The sequence below is a fragment of the Falco punctatus genome, assembly GCF_963210335.1.
Source record: "Falco punctatus genome assembly, chromosome: 14".
NCBI lineage: Eukaryota > Metazoa > Chordata > Aves > Falconiformes > Falconidae > Falco > Falco punctatus.
Genome location: NC_137594.1, coordinates 20,297,791 through 20,312,042, shown reverse-complemented (window position 1 = coordinate 20,312,042; position 14,252 = coordinate 20,297,791). Strand labels below are relative to the sequence as shown.

The following is a 14,252-nucleotide window of genomic DNA, read 5'->3' as shown; positions in this document are numbered from 1 at the left end:
TCCGCCGCCGCCCCCCCCCCCCCCAAACCCCTGTACTTAGAGATGAGCCATCAGGTTAAAAAAAACAAGCACCCTCACTTAACCAATGAGGTTTTATGAAGGAATTAGAGCTAGTGTTTTTACTTATTTAGTTATTTCAGGTCTTAGTTCTTTTGAAATGACTGGGTTTAATTTACCTGAATTTTAGTAAGAACCGTATGTGACAATACAGGTTTATTAGCACAAATGGTGGGTTTTCCAGTGTTCCCTTTTGGGATATTCTAAAATGAACCGTAATCTGCTCTTAACGTCTTTTTAATGAGATTAGAAAGATCTGTTACTAGGCTTTAGCAAATTAAATTTGTTACATTGCCCAACAGGAAACTATCCACAATAATTTGGTTTAAGAAGGTTGTGGGTGGGTGTTTGGGTTCCTCCCCCACCCACCCCCCCTCTGATTCTGGAAGTGAATTTGTTTAAATGTGTGAAATAGTACTGTGAGAACTGATTTGTGCCCAGCCAGATGACGTGTAGATCTCTATCAATGTGGGTTTTTTTGCCAACAGGTACTTAATCGATATATGTCAACACCTCTTATTCCCACTCTCCCAACTCCCATCATTCCTGTCATACCCCCGCCATACACCATTGCCACGGGCAGCATACGTGACTGTGTACGGCTCAGAGGCCTTCCTTACACTGCGGGCATCGATGACATCCTGGAATTTATGGGGGACGCCACAGGTGATATCAAGCCCCATGGAGTTCACATGGTCCTTAATCAGCAGGTAACAGCGTTTTGCATGGGAGGGCTAACTTCCCAGGTACTGAACAGGGGTAGAAGTCAGGGTAGCTTGGCTGTTCTTGGCTGTGCTTTAGGTCTTCCATAACCTTGAGAAGATAGTGTGCTCTGTTTTGTCTGTCTTCATTTCTCTTCTCCTTTTACATACACACTTGCTTTTCTTTCTATACTTGTATAAATAAGATGGGAGGATGAAACTTGTTCTTTTAATGATAGCTTTAGCCTGTCTTAAATAGTCCCGTGTATTTCAGTCGAGTGCTGGAAATACAAAAGATGGAAATGTCTCATGTTAGATGGCCTAGCTGCTCTGTCAGCTTCAGGGTTTCTGCGTGATGGTAGCTGTGTTGTTTGAGTGGTATTTGTGGGAAATACAGTTTTTCCTAACTTATAACTTGATTAAAGACTTCTCAGACTTTAAAGGAAGCTGATAGTTTAAAGTTGTGTTTTGGATATATGTTAATGACATAATCGTAGAGATATCTTTTCCCTGTTGTCTTGTGTTAAAAATAAACTCTAATAGCCACACAAATATTGAGGTATTAAAAAAAAAGACATACCTACTATATTTGCTCTGCCTTTTTGTTAAGAATTTTTTTAATATTCCATATTAAATATACACATACTTTCGCAGTATAATACATACAAAAACATCTCTCCGGTTGCAGGAAATCAGACCTGGAAATCAATTTATAATGTAGCTATGGACTTTACTAAAGCACGTCTAGAGCTTTATGCTGTTGTACTATTATCTGAAAGTAGTTACAGGGAAGGGAAAGCCAGACTTTTCCTAGGGCTTCACAGCAAAAGAATAAGGTACAGTGTTAATAAACTGCATCAAGGAAAATTCCAATTGGGTGAAAAGGGAAAAAAACCCAAAACCACAATGAGAAATTAGTTAAGCACCTGAGTTGGGTGTCCAGAGATGCTGTGGAATCAGGAACCCCTGGAGATGCTCAGATTTCAAGTGGAGAAGGCTATGAGTGACCTGATAAAACTTGAAAGTTAGCCCTGCTTTGAACAGCGTTTGGATTAGAGGCCTCCAACCTTTGTTTCCATTAAATTATTCTGTTTCTTTCTGCAAAAGATGGAAGCAGTGTGTCAATTGGGTACCGGTTACGTGAGTCTTGCCTTTCTGCTCTTAAAAATAATTGTGAGTTATTAGTTATAGGTGCCAGATGAGGAAGAACAATACAGAGTTTCGGTAGGCGTTTGATCTTAGTATTTCCTGCATTTCTTGTGCTCTGGGTATGTTAGTAACAGATTGAATTATGATGATTTCCCCTCCCCCCAGGGACGACCATCAGGTGATGCTTTTATCCAAATGAAATCTGCTGACAAAGCCTTTATGGTGGCTCAAAAATGTCACAAAAAAATGATGAAGGACCGTTATGTGGAAGTATTCCAGTGTTCGGGAGAGGAGATGAACTTTGTTTTAATGGGTGGCACTTTAAATCGTAGTGGCTTATCCCCACCGCCATGTAAGTTACCATGTAAGTCTCCAATTCTTCTGCTCTCTGCTGCTAAAGGCTGATATGTGGTAGGTGCTGAAGCTTTGTGGCCTTTCACCTTTTGACTTGGGTTTTGCCATGATCAATAATCATCCATCTGTATACATGCTGAGATTGGAATTGTTCCCTTTGGGCAATGATGGGACTGATCAGAGGCATTTTTATTGTATTTTCGGTGGTGAGTACAGGGCAGCAAGGCCTTGCCAGTGAAATTGTTGCACACTGCTTTTTACGGGTGTACTGTTCTTCTGAGCTCTGCGGTAGACTTGCCTGTAGCGAAACCTACTTGGAATTAGAGGGATTTAAAAGGGGGACAAATTCTATATTCCTAGCTGTTGATGAGTGCTCTTGCTATCTTGCCTTAGAGCATTGAGAAGGTACTCTTTGGGCTTATTTTTGAAGGAAAACACCCATAGGAATGATATGTTAATAGACCACAGAGAAGTGAAGTTGGATGGATTTTTATATTTTCATTTTATTTAAGATTGCAGTGAACCTTATTGTGGACTTATAATGGAACTTTACCGTACTATTCTAACCAGGATTACTATGAAAACACTAAGCAGATTACGATGCATATTTTCTAAATAGTAAAAAGCTGCCAAATATTATTTAAAAACAGTTCAACTGCACACCAAGCCAAGCTTTATGTTCCTATACAAACCAGATATTTGTCATCAAAATGCTAGTGATCTAGTGAGGTTTTCTTTTTACCATTTGCTACATCCTAAAAATACTTTTTAAAGCTGCATGAGAGCTTATACATTAAGACGGATGGTCAGCAGTTGCGGATGCCCACATGTAGCCGACATTTCCATGCTTTTGTCCCACAGAGTACAACTTCTGTTAGAAAGAACACAGGATGTGTTGGTGTGCTGCTTTCTCTATGCACATGGCTTTATGCTTTCTTTGAATAACTCTGAAGTTCCCTACTTCCTATTTGCATATGGGCAAGGCTGCTCAGTTCTAGAAGTTGTGAACTCTTAAGAATTGCTTGTTTTGAATGCCCTGGTTGTCATTCATGGTGATGTAGCAGGGGTCTCCAGGGGAAAGGCTAGAGAGCAGTCTTTGTACAAGTGTTCCTTAACCGTGTTCAGATGGTATTAATCATGCTGGGGTGAATAATTCCTTTCCTATAGCAGATAACTGCATTCTGATTGGGTGTTTTTTTGCTGTGTTCTGGTTTGGTTTTAGGTCTTTCTCCACCAGCTTACGCTGCTTTCCAAACAGCAGCTGTGATTCCAGCAGAAGCAGCGCTTTACCAGCCTCAAGCCCTCTTGCCAGCCACCAGAACTCCCCAGGCCTCTGCAGCTGCTCCACCAACTGTTACCTACTACCCAGCTCAGGCTGCTCAGCTCTATATGAATTACACAGCTTACTACCCCAGGTAACCACCAGACTTAGCTGCTTCTCTTGACATTTCATCTCGGTGGAGCAGGCAACTGTGGGGTCATCTGTGAACAGCTTTTAAATTTCTACTTATGGTGTAAAAATGATCCTGGGAACCTGGTGGTCACCAGCAGAGGCAGTAGCCATTTTAACCCATTCTCTGTGGCCGTGTAATGAAGTTCAGCTTTTCTATAGGTTCTGTTTGAATCTGGCGATAATGTTAGTCTAATATTTAACAAGTGTGTTTGGCATTGGGGTAATGTCATCAGGGTGGTTCTATTTCTTGGCCAAACGAGAAGCTGTGTCAATACATGCCTCTATCCTCATCCCTTAGTTTGGTCTTGTGTGTGCGATACTGTTCCCATACTGAAAACCTCGTCATAGGTGTGTACTAGGTTTGATTTCTTATATCAGTGAGACCAAAGAGCACTTTACGTGTGTAAGCAAAGCACATGATCTCTGCCTCTTCCCTTCTCACACGTGGTATCAACATGGCTCATTGAACTCTGGTACTTGGCTCTGTGAGGAAATAGCTTGTTCATTGACAGTTCCTAGGCTTGTGACACACACTGGCCTGAGTACCTGGTGAATTGTGACAGGCCCTGACCAGAGATGCTACTTTTTTACTCACTGTTTTGTGCCTCAGAAGTACTAGATTTGGGCCCTTGCCTGTTTTTCCATACTGTGATTCCACCCCCCACCCCCTGCTTCGTGGTTTTATTGATGATCTTAGAACAAGTTATCTGTAGCTACTTATTTTTCTCCTCTCCTGTGAAATAACAAGTGCCATTCTTTGTCTTCAACTACAAATGTTGTAGTTTTCCTTTCCCTTCCTCCTCTGAAAATAAATTGTCAGATGCTGAAGAGAAATAAAGTCTGTAAAGCAGTCTACATCAGGGCTGCTTGTTTTTCTACGGGCTTATTCTCTCATCTAAATTTTCCGTTTCATCTTTTGCATATTCAGAGTACTAAAACCAGTTATTGGTTTTCATAATAATTTTGCCCTTCCTTCTCTTTCAGTCCTCCAGTATCCCCCACCACGGTGGGGTACATTGCAGCTCCTCCAGGAGCTGTAGCTGCTGCTGCCACTGCCACCCACACTCCGATTCTGCCCCAGCCTGGAGCATTAGTCCGTATGCAGGGCTTGCCATATAACACAGGAATGAAGGAGATACTCAGTTTCTTCCAGGGGTACCAGGTTAGTATGCAGTCCCTCTCCTTGATACTGTGTTTGGACCTCTGAGTAATGATCAGTGGGGATCAAACTGAGCAAGTGGGTGCTTTTGGAGGTTGCTGAACAAGGGTGCAAGCTAAATTTTGTACATCTAACTGGCAGACCAGAGTGTAATATACGATTTGCCTTCCTTCTTATATAATAAGCATGTCCTAATTTGAAAGCAGTGATTTAAGTGTCTAGGCGTTAGGGTTAGAGTTTGGAAAGGGAGAAGGCACAGAGCCCTGGTGTGAGTGGGGCTGTGAAGGGGCTGCCAGAGGAAGGTGGTGAGGGCTCTCGGTCCTGGCCACTTTTTGGTGGGATCCTTAGGTAGGGCCAGTGTTTTGACCTTCAAGGCTTAAGTGTTTTAAGTCTGCGGAGAGCAAATTTCTAGTACAAAAGGCTGACCTAGGTGTGGTGACTTGCTTGCAAAAGGAGAGAGACGGGTGCCTTTGTCAGATGCTTTTTCAGTGGCTAATTATTTTGGTTACAGGCACGAACATTTTCCACTAAAACAGCATTATGTTGCAGCCTGAAGGAAAACTGTTCCACAAACCATTTTGTGCTGATAGCAAATATTCTATGTGCTATAGGTAACTTTACTCAGTATATACTGATTCAATGCTCTAGGTGGGTGTCTACCAGAGGGACATTATGGGAAAAAAAAAAAAAAAAAAAGCATCATGTACAAACATGGATTTTTTTCCAGCAGCACTAATTTGGATTCATGGAATGGGTCTTGCCGTGTCTTCTGCCTTTCGTCTCAGAAGATACTGTATTTATATCTCTGTTTTGTCGTTACGTGTTTGCTAAAGGGAAAGATAACTGAATATGGTATATGCTGGTTCTGTGGATAACAGCACTTACACAAATACTGGATCTGCCCTTTTGGTACTACTCAGAAGCCCTGACTTAAAAATCCTCTTGGTGGGTCTCAAGCCACTGTTCTAGTGATGTGTGAAAAGATGACAATTTTTGAGTGTATGTCCTTCAAAATTCTGTTAAGTTGGATAACGGTGATACTGCTGAAGGGTAAGAGGCAGATGGATTCTTTTTAATGCATAGCAGCAGTTAATGCAAAACTGTGAGGTGTGGTATGTTTTATTTTTTCTTTTTCTTTAGGGTTCTTAAAGGACAATGGGCTTTAATTTATAGAGCAAGATGTCCGCTATGTAAATGAATGTAGACTGAGAACAGATGCTTAAATGTGTACATTCCAGGTTTTGAGTATTTGGAATATACGGTGCTCTACTTATTGTGGCTTTGTTTCAAATGTTACATTTATGTTTGAAAGTAGTTACGCATACTTGGGTTTTCAGTGGAAAAATTTGAAAGTGTGAATTCTGACAAACATAAAGAAACTAAATGTTGTTGTACGTTAGGGCTTTTTCTTCAACAGATATTTCCAGAGTTCAAACCAAATTCAGTTACTCGTGGCTTTCATGATTTCCAGACAAAGAGAAGTAACTATGCATCTGTTGCTTAGCCATTGATATATTTTACTTTTTTTCAACTGACTGGGGGTTTTGGTGGATGGATTGCGGGTGTATAAAACCTTAAGTGGGGAAGCCTATTTTCGAAATGGAAATTCAGCTAGAAGTGTAAGTGCACCATTGAAAAATGTGACCTGAACCTGTCTGTGCATGGAACAGGTCGGTAACAATGTCTGCTAGCTCTTGTCTTCCACTAAATCTTCAGTGTAGTGAATCTGGACTTCAGGTCTGGTGCCGAATTTGCCTTTTTCCTTGTTTCTGCTTTAGAGAGCAGTTAATAGTGTTTGTATTGCACAATTATATGTTTCAAATTAATAGAAATTTTGCCACAAGGTGAAAACTATGTTCTTCTGTTGCAACCTCCTGTCATCATCAGTTACTGTTATTAAATTGGTCACCTCTTTGATTTCTTTAGAAGATGTTGTCCAAATGAGATCGGGTTCAGTATCTTATAAAGGAGCCAAGGAATTATTTTGAATTGTTCTTGGAATCCCGCATGTGGTAATGCTAGTTTTATACTCAATCATTCCTTTAGGGGAAAAAAAGAGGTGGCGACTTAATGTATTGGGACAATATTATGTCTCTGGAGCAATAACTAATCTTTTTTCTTTTTTTTTTTTCCTCCCCTTTCCTTTCTCCTCATGTTATTTTTTTTTGTTTGTTTTCTGCTGCTGCCCAAGGATTTATTGCACGATGCTTCTGCTCGTTTATAAAGTGAGCCCCCAAAAATTGTCAGTGGTTTTAATCTCTGTGTAACTAATTGATGTTGGTATTCTGGGAACCAGATCGGAGATGCTGAGATTGAAGGGTGATTTTTGTCTTTGTATGTCATTGTGTGAAAGGAACAGGTTTTAAGTTTTAGTTCTTGCTTTATTCTCTTCTGTTTTCTTCCTTCAGTCTTCATGGGCTCTGGATATTGCATGTATGCACATGTTGCTACTTAAGTGAAAGCACCTTTCATACCAGACCTGCCTCTTAAGAGATAGACTGCTTATCATGGGCTTCAACAAGCTGGTCTCAACATCAGTACATGCTTCTAATAAAAAATAATGTAAAAATCTGCAGGTCAGCATTTGGATTTAGTATTATCAACACTAGCCTCTTGTTTAGTGGTTCAGCAGCTTGATTTCTTCTTGTAGTCCTGCTTTCTTGCTTTTATTGCTGAAAATTCCCTCCAGCTTGCATATTTAGTGTATGTTACATTAAACAATCTTGAAAAACCTGGGAAGAATTTTAATAGTAAGTCTTGGAGATGGGTAACTTTCCACATCACCTTTCTGTATAATAGTGTAGTGTACTGTAATCTTCAAAAGAGCTAATATTAGTACCCTTCGATTTAGTAAGTAATCCACATCAAACTGCTTTTTAGTTGTATTGTAATGCAACAGGACTATTGATTTGACTGCAGTCATATACTGGATACATAGCTAAGGGATGCTTAGGAAAAAAAAAAACAACCAACAACAACGAAATAACCACCCAACAAAACCCAAAACCACCATCACAACAAACCCCACTGTACGATTTGGATAGGACAATGATGACAGTAGTTGCTTTGCCAGATGATGAAACACCAGCTGCTCAGCAGACACTGATCTTTGGGCATTATGTTGAAGTAAGTGATCTATTGATGTTTACAGGCAGCTTCCCTTATAATTTGAAAAATAAGTGAGTGTGAATTAAGAGGGATCATTTATATTTCAGATCCTATGAGGAAAAATTTGAGGAAGCAGCGGTGCAAAAATAGTAATGGCATGCAAAGGCTTCTCAGTATTACTTTAGGCCATCACTGTACAGTTGTAGAAGCAGTGAGAGTAATCAAGTAAATAAGGAACAGGTGTAGTATTTGGGTGATGAATTTGTGATGACGTTTGTGTGTATCAGAACAATTTTTTTCAATAAAAGGTGTTTTTCTTTATTGGATAAATCCTCTGAGAATTTTACTCTTTAGCCACTAAATAAATCGATAAGAAATATTTCTACTTTTCAAATAATGACTTTTTTTTTTTTTTAGTCACATGAGAATTTAGTTTTATTGCTAACATGGACAGAGTTGATATTCTGTGTTAGGTTTATGTTACGTTAAGTTCTCTTAACAAGAACTGTTAGGTTTATGTACAAGTGGATGCAATTTAACTCTGCTTGTGGTCTTAGCTGACCAAAAGCTGGCTCACAACTGTTGTCTTGCTGGGATTCACCATGCATTTAGTAGTAGTTGCCCAGTTTCTTGGAGGTTGGCATGAATGTAAAGTGAGCTCACATCTGCCTGAAAACGACCATGTGGATTAGTTCTTAGAAAGCAGCTATTGCTTTCTAAAGCTTGCTATTTAGATGCATATTTAATTCAGGACTAGTTAAAAAAATAAACTAGGTGAAGACTACAATTTAGGCACTACAGTCACCATATGAGCTTTATTGAAAGCCTCCTGAATTTGCTGAAAAAGGCTAGGGTGGAAATGTAGGGACTTCTTTGCGTACATGTTTTTATGTAGGAGAAGCTTAAAATAACTGCTATTCTTTAAATCTGCACTGGGCTTAGGTGCCTTTTATCTGCAGCTAAAAAGCTTTTGCAGTATATTAATCCTCCATGTCTTCAGAGACCCAGAATTCAAGGCTTGTCATTGCGGGGGGAGGAGGGTGGCCTGTGCTTAAAACAGTAATAAGGAAGCGAAGGGGAGTGGATGGATGGCTAAATTCCAAGGGCATTAACAACATTTCTGCCTTGTATCAGGACAGCGGGCTTCATTGTTACTGACTTTTTAGGGATTAGGTTTTTTTTCTCTGAAATGCACGCTTGAACAAAGAAGTATTCTCTATTTCCTATGGGTTCCTTTTGAAATCTGATGCTTCATAGTCTGAGAGGGATGCCCCATCCTCTCTGTGCCAATCCTAGGCATAGCACCTTCTGAAGGGAAGGGAAAGAAGATGTGATAGAGGAAGAATTCCCTATTGCTGGTATTTGAAGTCATCTGGCAACATAGATGTTACTATATGTTCACCCCCACGGACTTGGAATAGACTATGCTGTTTGTTTTGCTTTATTTCTCAGTTTATCTTCCAGCTGGAAATGTTGCCTGTGTGGTGAAAGCATCTGTGAGACTGGGTGTAGTAAATTAGTGGTTACTGTTTCTGTCTGTTGCCTCCCCTGCTTGAAGCAAGAGACTAAGCGGCACCATCTTCAAGCTGTGTTCTTGGGAACAGACGTTACGTATTTCACGATCTGTGCCACAGAGCACTCAGGTGGTTGCCGGTGCTTGTATCGGTGCTCTTTTAAGGTACAATTGCTGTGCTGCAGTGGCAAAGTGGGTTCAGGGTAATTTTTCCTGACTCTTGTGCCAAAGGTTACAGTTACCTAGTCATTAAATTGGGTTCTGCCTTCCAGACTTACTATATCTAGACCTTTTTCCAAAGCCTGAGAGATACTTTTCTTCCTTTTGGGAACTGTTCTGTGACAGAGTTTATCAGTAGTTTAGGCTGGAATTACAGCTGCAGTCCTGAAGAAACAGGCAGTTTTGCCTATGATTTATTGCTTTCCAGGTGGGAACTAATTTCAGCTTTCATTTCCCTCACTTTTTTTTTTCCCAGTTGGGGCATGTCCAAATATCCTTTCTAATTCTAATTGTGGTTTTAGCAGTGTTTGGGTTTTTTCCCTAGATTGCTTTGCATATGCTGTTTTAGACTTTGAATGTCCACTGTAGGAACTACAGAAATGAAATGGAAGTCAATGTCTCGCTGGTTAGTGACCTGGTTAAAATCTCTGCACAGTTTGAGAGTCCCATATTTCTCTCAATGCAGCAGGTATTCCTGAAAGAAGTAAAATGTACAAGGAGAGAGTGTAGTATATCTCCTTTATTGACCAGTTTGTGTCTGATTCATATAATCCTGAAAAGTTTTGCACTGCAGTAAGCGTAGCAGATAGCCCGTCTGGGAGATGCTACCATACTGGAGGTAATTTTTGGTTAGAAATGGCCATCTCTCTTAGGAGAGAGGAGTTAGTGTTATTCAATATACATCTGTCATTTATATTATAATGTAGTTTACATAATATGTTATCTAATATCATAAGCGTTATTTTATATAGAAGTTGAAATAGCTCTGCCATTTCAAATGTTAATACCTAGAAAGGTATTTACCTTATGCATGTAAGGTGAGCTGCTGATTCTGTAAAGAAGCAACATGTCCTTCAGGAAACATCATTTTGCCATTATTAACAGACTTGTCTTAAGCTATAAAAGTCCCCACTTTTGTAGCTTAAGACATAGCTTAACAACAAGAAGAATGTAGGGAACAGGAAACACCATTCTTCACTATGCAGAGCAATCTCTGTTCCAGTCCGCTGTGGTTTTTCCCCTGGTATGTATGCATATTCTTGTTGCCATCTTGCAGCCTGCCATGGAGCTTATTGTTGACCCCAGGATCTTGTTTAGTAAACACTTGCAAGGTTCTGTTTTGCTTCCTTCTCCTGGGTTAGATTCTAAATGCAAACATTATCCCATACCTAGTTTCCATCTTTCTTTGTCCTAGCTCCCATCTCTGATCACTGGAAGCAGTCAGTGTAGGACTGGAGCACGTGCTGAGAACCATACCTTGATGCTCTTCAGTCTGAGGCTGACTTTTCTAATGGAGCTCTTAATTTAACACTGGTGTTCTGTGCGGCCTTCCTTACGAGGCTAAGCTAGGCTTCTCGGTTGCTACTTCAAGGGGGAAGGAGAGTTGCTCTATTGTCTGTATTTACTTCTGCATTCTCCTTCAGTTATTCTAGGAAACGGGTCTTGCCTATTAATCATCTATGAGCGTGTGAATATCCAATTTAAAAGGATGAGATGAAAGAAGACTTTGATAGAGATTGTATTTCATAGATTGTCATTGCTTAAAAAGCAGGATTTGCCACTGTAGGCCTTTATATTCTGTATATTCTTATCCTGTATATATATATCCTGTATTTCCTTCCAGTAGGCCGCTATATTCTGCTGCTGCTGTTGATATACTGAGAGTAAGCGGAAACCCCTGGGTGAGGAAGATTCACAGAATCTTTTAGGTTGGAAGGGAAGCCCAACCCCCTAAGAGCTGGGAGCTCAAAGGTAGGAGAGGAGACGGCAGCAGCTCTGAGGAAAGTCTGTATTTCAGTTCAGAGAAGCAAGGAAGGTGGGAATGAGATGATAGTAGGATAAGGGGAGGGTAGCAGAGACACAGTGAGGTCTGTTTTTAATTTCATTTCACTTAAATTTAAAGGTATTGTGGTATTTGGTAACTTTTTACCAGTTACTTGGGCATTAAGGGTAGGTATTTGAAAACGCTACTTCAAGTTTCATATTATCTTGGTATTGCCATACTGTCTCAGGTCTCAGTAATACTTAGACTGGAAACAAACTGCTAGAACCTAGCTCAGTGAACTTGCAACTGGTTATATTGGGAGGTTACATCACTAGGTGGTGGTTTTGAGATCTAAATGGAAGCAGAAGTGGGCCTACTGCATTGCAGGTGAAGCTAGCAAAACTGTATTTCCATTCTGAGCAATGAGTTTACAGGTTTACCCTTGGCTTTACATTGTCTGATGTGGTTGGATCGTTTTGTTTTGTTCTTCTGGGTTTCTGAAATACAGACAGAATCAGAAGTATTTGGGAACTTCCTCAGACAGGTTACGGTAGTTTCCATTTCATTCACAGGGAATAAGACTGACTCCATTTTATTTCCTAGCTTGGTTTGCAGTACTACTTTTTGAAATCTGTAAGTTTGAAGAATTTACTGTTCCACAACTTCTGTTTTAATTAACTGCAGTCTCTCAACCTATCTTTCTTGTGATTTAAAGTTGCTTCTGTTGCTAGGTATTTTGATCTATCTTTCTTTCCCTCTTTCTTTCTTTAGGCCTAGGTCTAAGCTCTGACAACTTTGATGTTTCTGTCCAGGATAGTTTTCCCACTTTCATGTTTTCCACATTGTTCATGTTTCAGGTGTAACCTTTTAAACACTGTCCCTCACAAGAGACGATAGATCTTTACCTGCTGTACATCTACTGATAATCTAAAGTATGTACTATCTTGAGACATTCCTTCCAAAGAGTAAATGTACATTTTGTAGATTTGTTTCAAGGGCAGGTCTGGGAACTGATAAATCTAATATTTGCACGGTCTGGTTGCCCTGGCAGAGACTATCTAGAACACACTTCTTATATTTGTCTTTTACTTAATGGCATGGGTCTAGATGTGAAGGTGGCTAGAATTCAGTAGTAAAAATTCTGGGAGGTTCTCTTCTTTTATGTTCTCTGGGCTCTTGGTTGTTGTTCTTTGTGGAAGGTGTATACTGTGATGGTTGGTTTTTTTCTTTTCAACTTCACTTTGGATGGATACCATGTGTCCTGTATGCCCAAATATAATACCTTTTTCTCCCTAAGCTGGCAGGAGACTTTTTGTATTATAGAAATTTCCAAAGGAAGGCAGCATAGTATGTCTACGTTGTGTGCGTTTGGCAATCCTCTAAAATGTTAGTGCAAACCAGACAATTTCTGGGGACATAGGCAAGCTCTTCTTGCCACTGAAAGGATATTCAATAATGTGGGTTATGCTAAACATTTTGTCTTCTGGATTACAGGAGCCACTCCGGTAGTCTTTGTAGCATGTGCAAGAATGCTTGGTCCCTTTCCAGGATATGTAATTTGGATAGATTGCGACAAACACAAAACCATGTTCATATTCCCCAAGATCTATTTTCTGACTACAGATTTCATATTTGTACCAGGCCCTCCAATAGTGTGCATGATTAGTGTTCAGATTCAGGATCTCAAATATTTCTTAGATCTAATCTAATCCACGTGTGGGTTTTTTTTTTCTTTTAATTTATTGGTGTGACTGTACTGTAGAGTCACTATTCTTGTTTTAGTGTTCTATTACAAATCTATCATGATGCAGTTACACTGTGTAGTTTATTTCTGTTTCCTATGTGGAAATATACTATACTAGTATAAATGCTATTTTATCTTTTAAGTGTATTCATGCCAGGACATGGATTTTTCTTTAACTACCTTGGTGTAGTCTGTGTGTTATATGCAGCTAAAGTGTTTATCACTCTACCCTAGAGAAGCTGCAGTTTGTTTCCATGACTACATAGAAAAATCTGAATGAGATCCATATAATTCTTCGAATCCCCCACATCAATATGCACGCTGGAAGATGCTCATTTGTCCCAGTGCGAGTCATTACTGGAAACACGATTATGCAAACTTAAGAGTTTTGTTACCTAATGCTCTGTCTCATGAGGAGAAGGAAAAAAGGAACACTTCATGGTCTGAACTATTCCCCTTCCTTGATAAGGAACAGTTCAAATACATAGTTTGGAATATTCCCCACATGTGTTTACTTTAAATCTATTTCTAGAACCAGTAATGCAGTTAATGTATTTTTATCTTGCATAAAAATAGTATCTGTCAAATTCACTGTCTCCTGCCAGTTGTTATAGCTGATGCTCTTAATTATGGTTGCAAATGATCGTCTGTGTGGCTTGCTGTACCAGAACTGTTCCTTCTCTTGCTGATTATCATATATCACACTTGTACTGTAGTATGCACCTGATGACTACAATGGCCTTATTCAGCTGAGTGATCAAACAAGGAGTGTGTTACAAGCACCGAAAGAGTGGGTCTGTTTGTAACTCTTTGTAACTTCTGAAGAAGGTAAGATGCGAATGGCAGAAACTGGGTCTCCAGTGGTGAGTGGGAGGGGAAAGAAGGGCTTGGCGATACAACTTTTCGCTTATGGCTTTTTCCCTTTCGCTTGCCTTGGGATCCTTGCTTTAAGCTTTCTGCTTATGTCCCGCTAAAAAAAATAATAAATCAACTAACCTGCGGAAACAGGCTGATTATGATCTGTAGTTGA

At 39.8% G+C, this 14,252-nt stretch overlaps 1 protein-coding gene across 10 annotated transcripts in view; it reads left to right on the top strand.

Annotated features, from left to right (window-relative positions):
• The window catches only part of ESRP2 (epithelial splicing regulatory protein 2), a 58,220-nt gene that overhangs the window by 39,774 nt on the left and 4,194 nt on the right, over positions 1–14,252 (top strand). For 3 of the 10 annotated variants that reach the window (XM_080411118.1, XM_080411117.1, XM_080411116.1), the window contains 5 exons: positions 546–767; positions 2,073–2,271; positions 3,484–3,676; positions 4,699–4,876; positions 12,051–14,047. In XM_080411118.1, the coding sequence (XP_080267244.1) occupies positions 546–767; positions 2,073–2,271; positions 3,484–3,676; positions 4,699–4,876; positions 12,051–12,152 (894 nt within the window). In that variant the 3' untranslated portion in view covers positions 12,153–14,047. Of the gene's footprint in view, positions 1–545; positions 768–2,072; positions 2,272–3,483; positions 3,677–4,698; positions 11,273–12,050; positions 14,051–14,252 lie in introns of those variants that run through there. The other 7 variants (XR_013931942.1, XM_080411121.1, XM_080411119.1 and 4 more) reach the window with 7 other exon arrangements.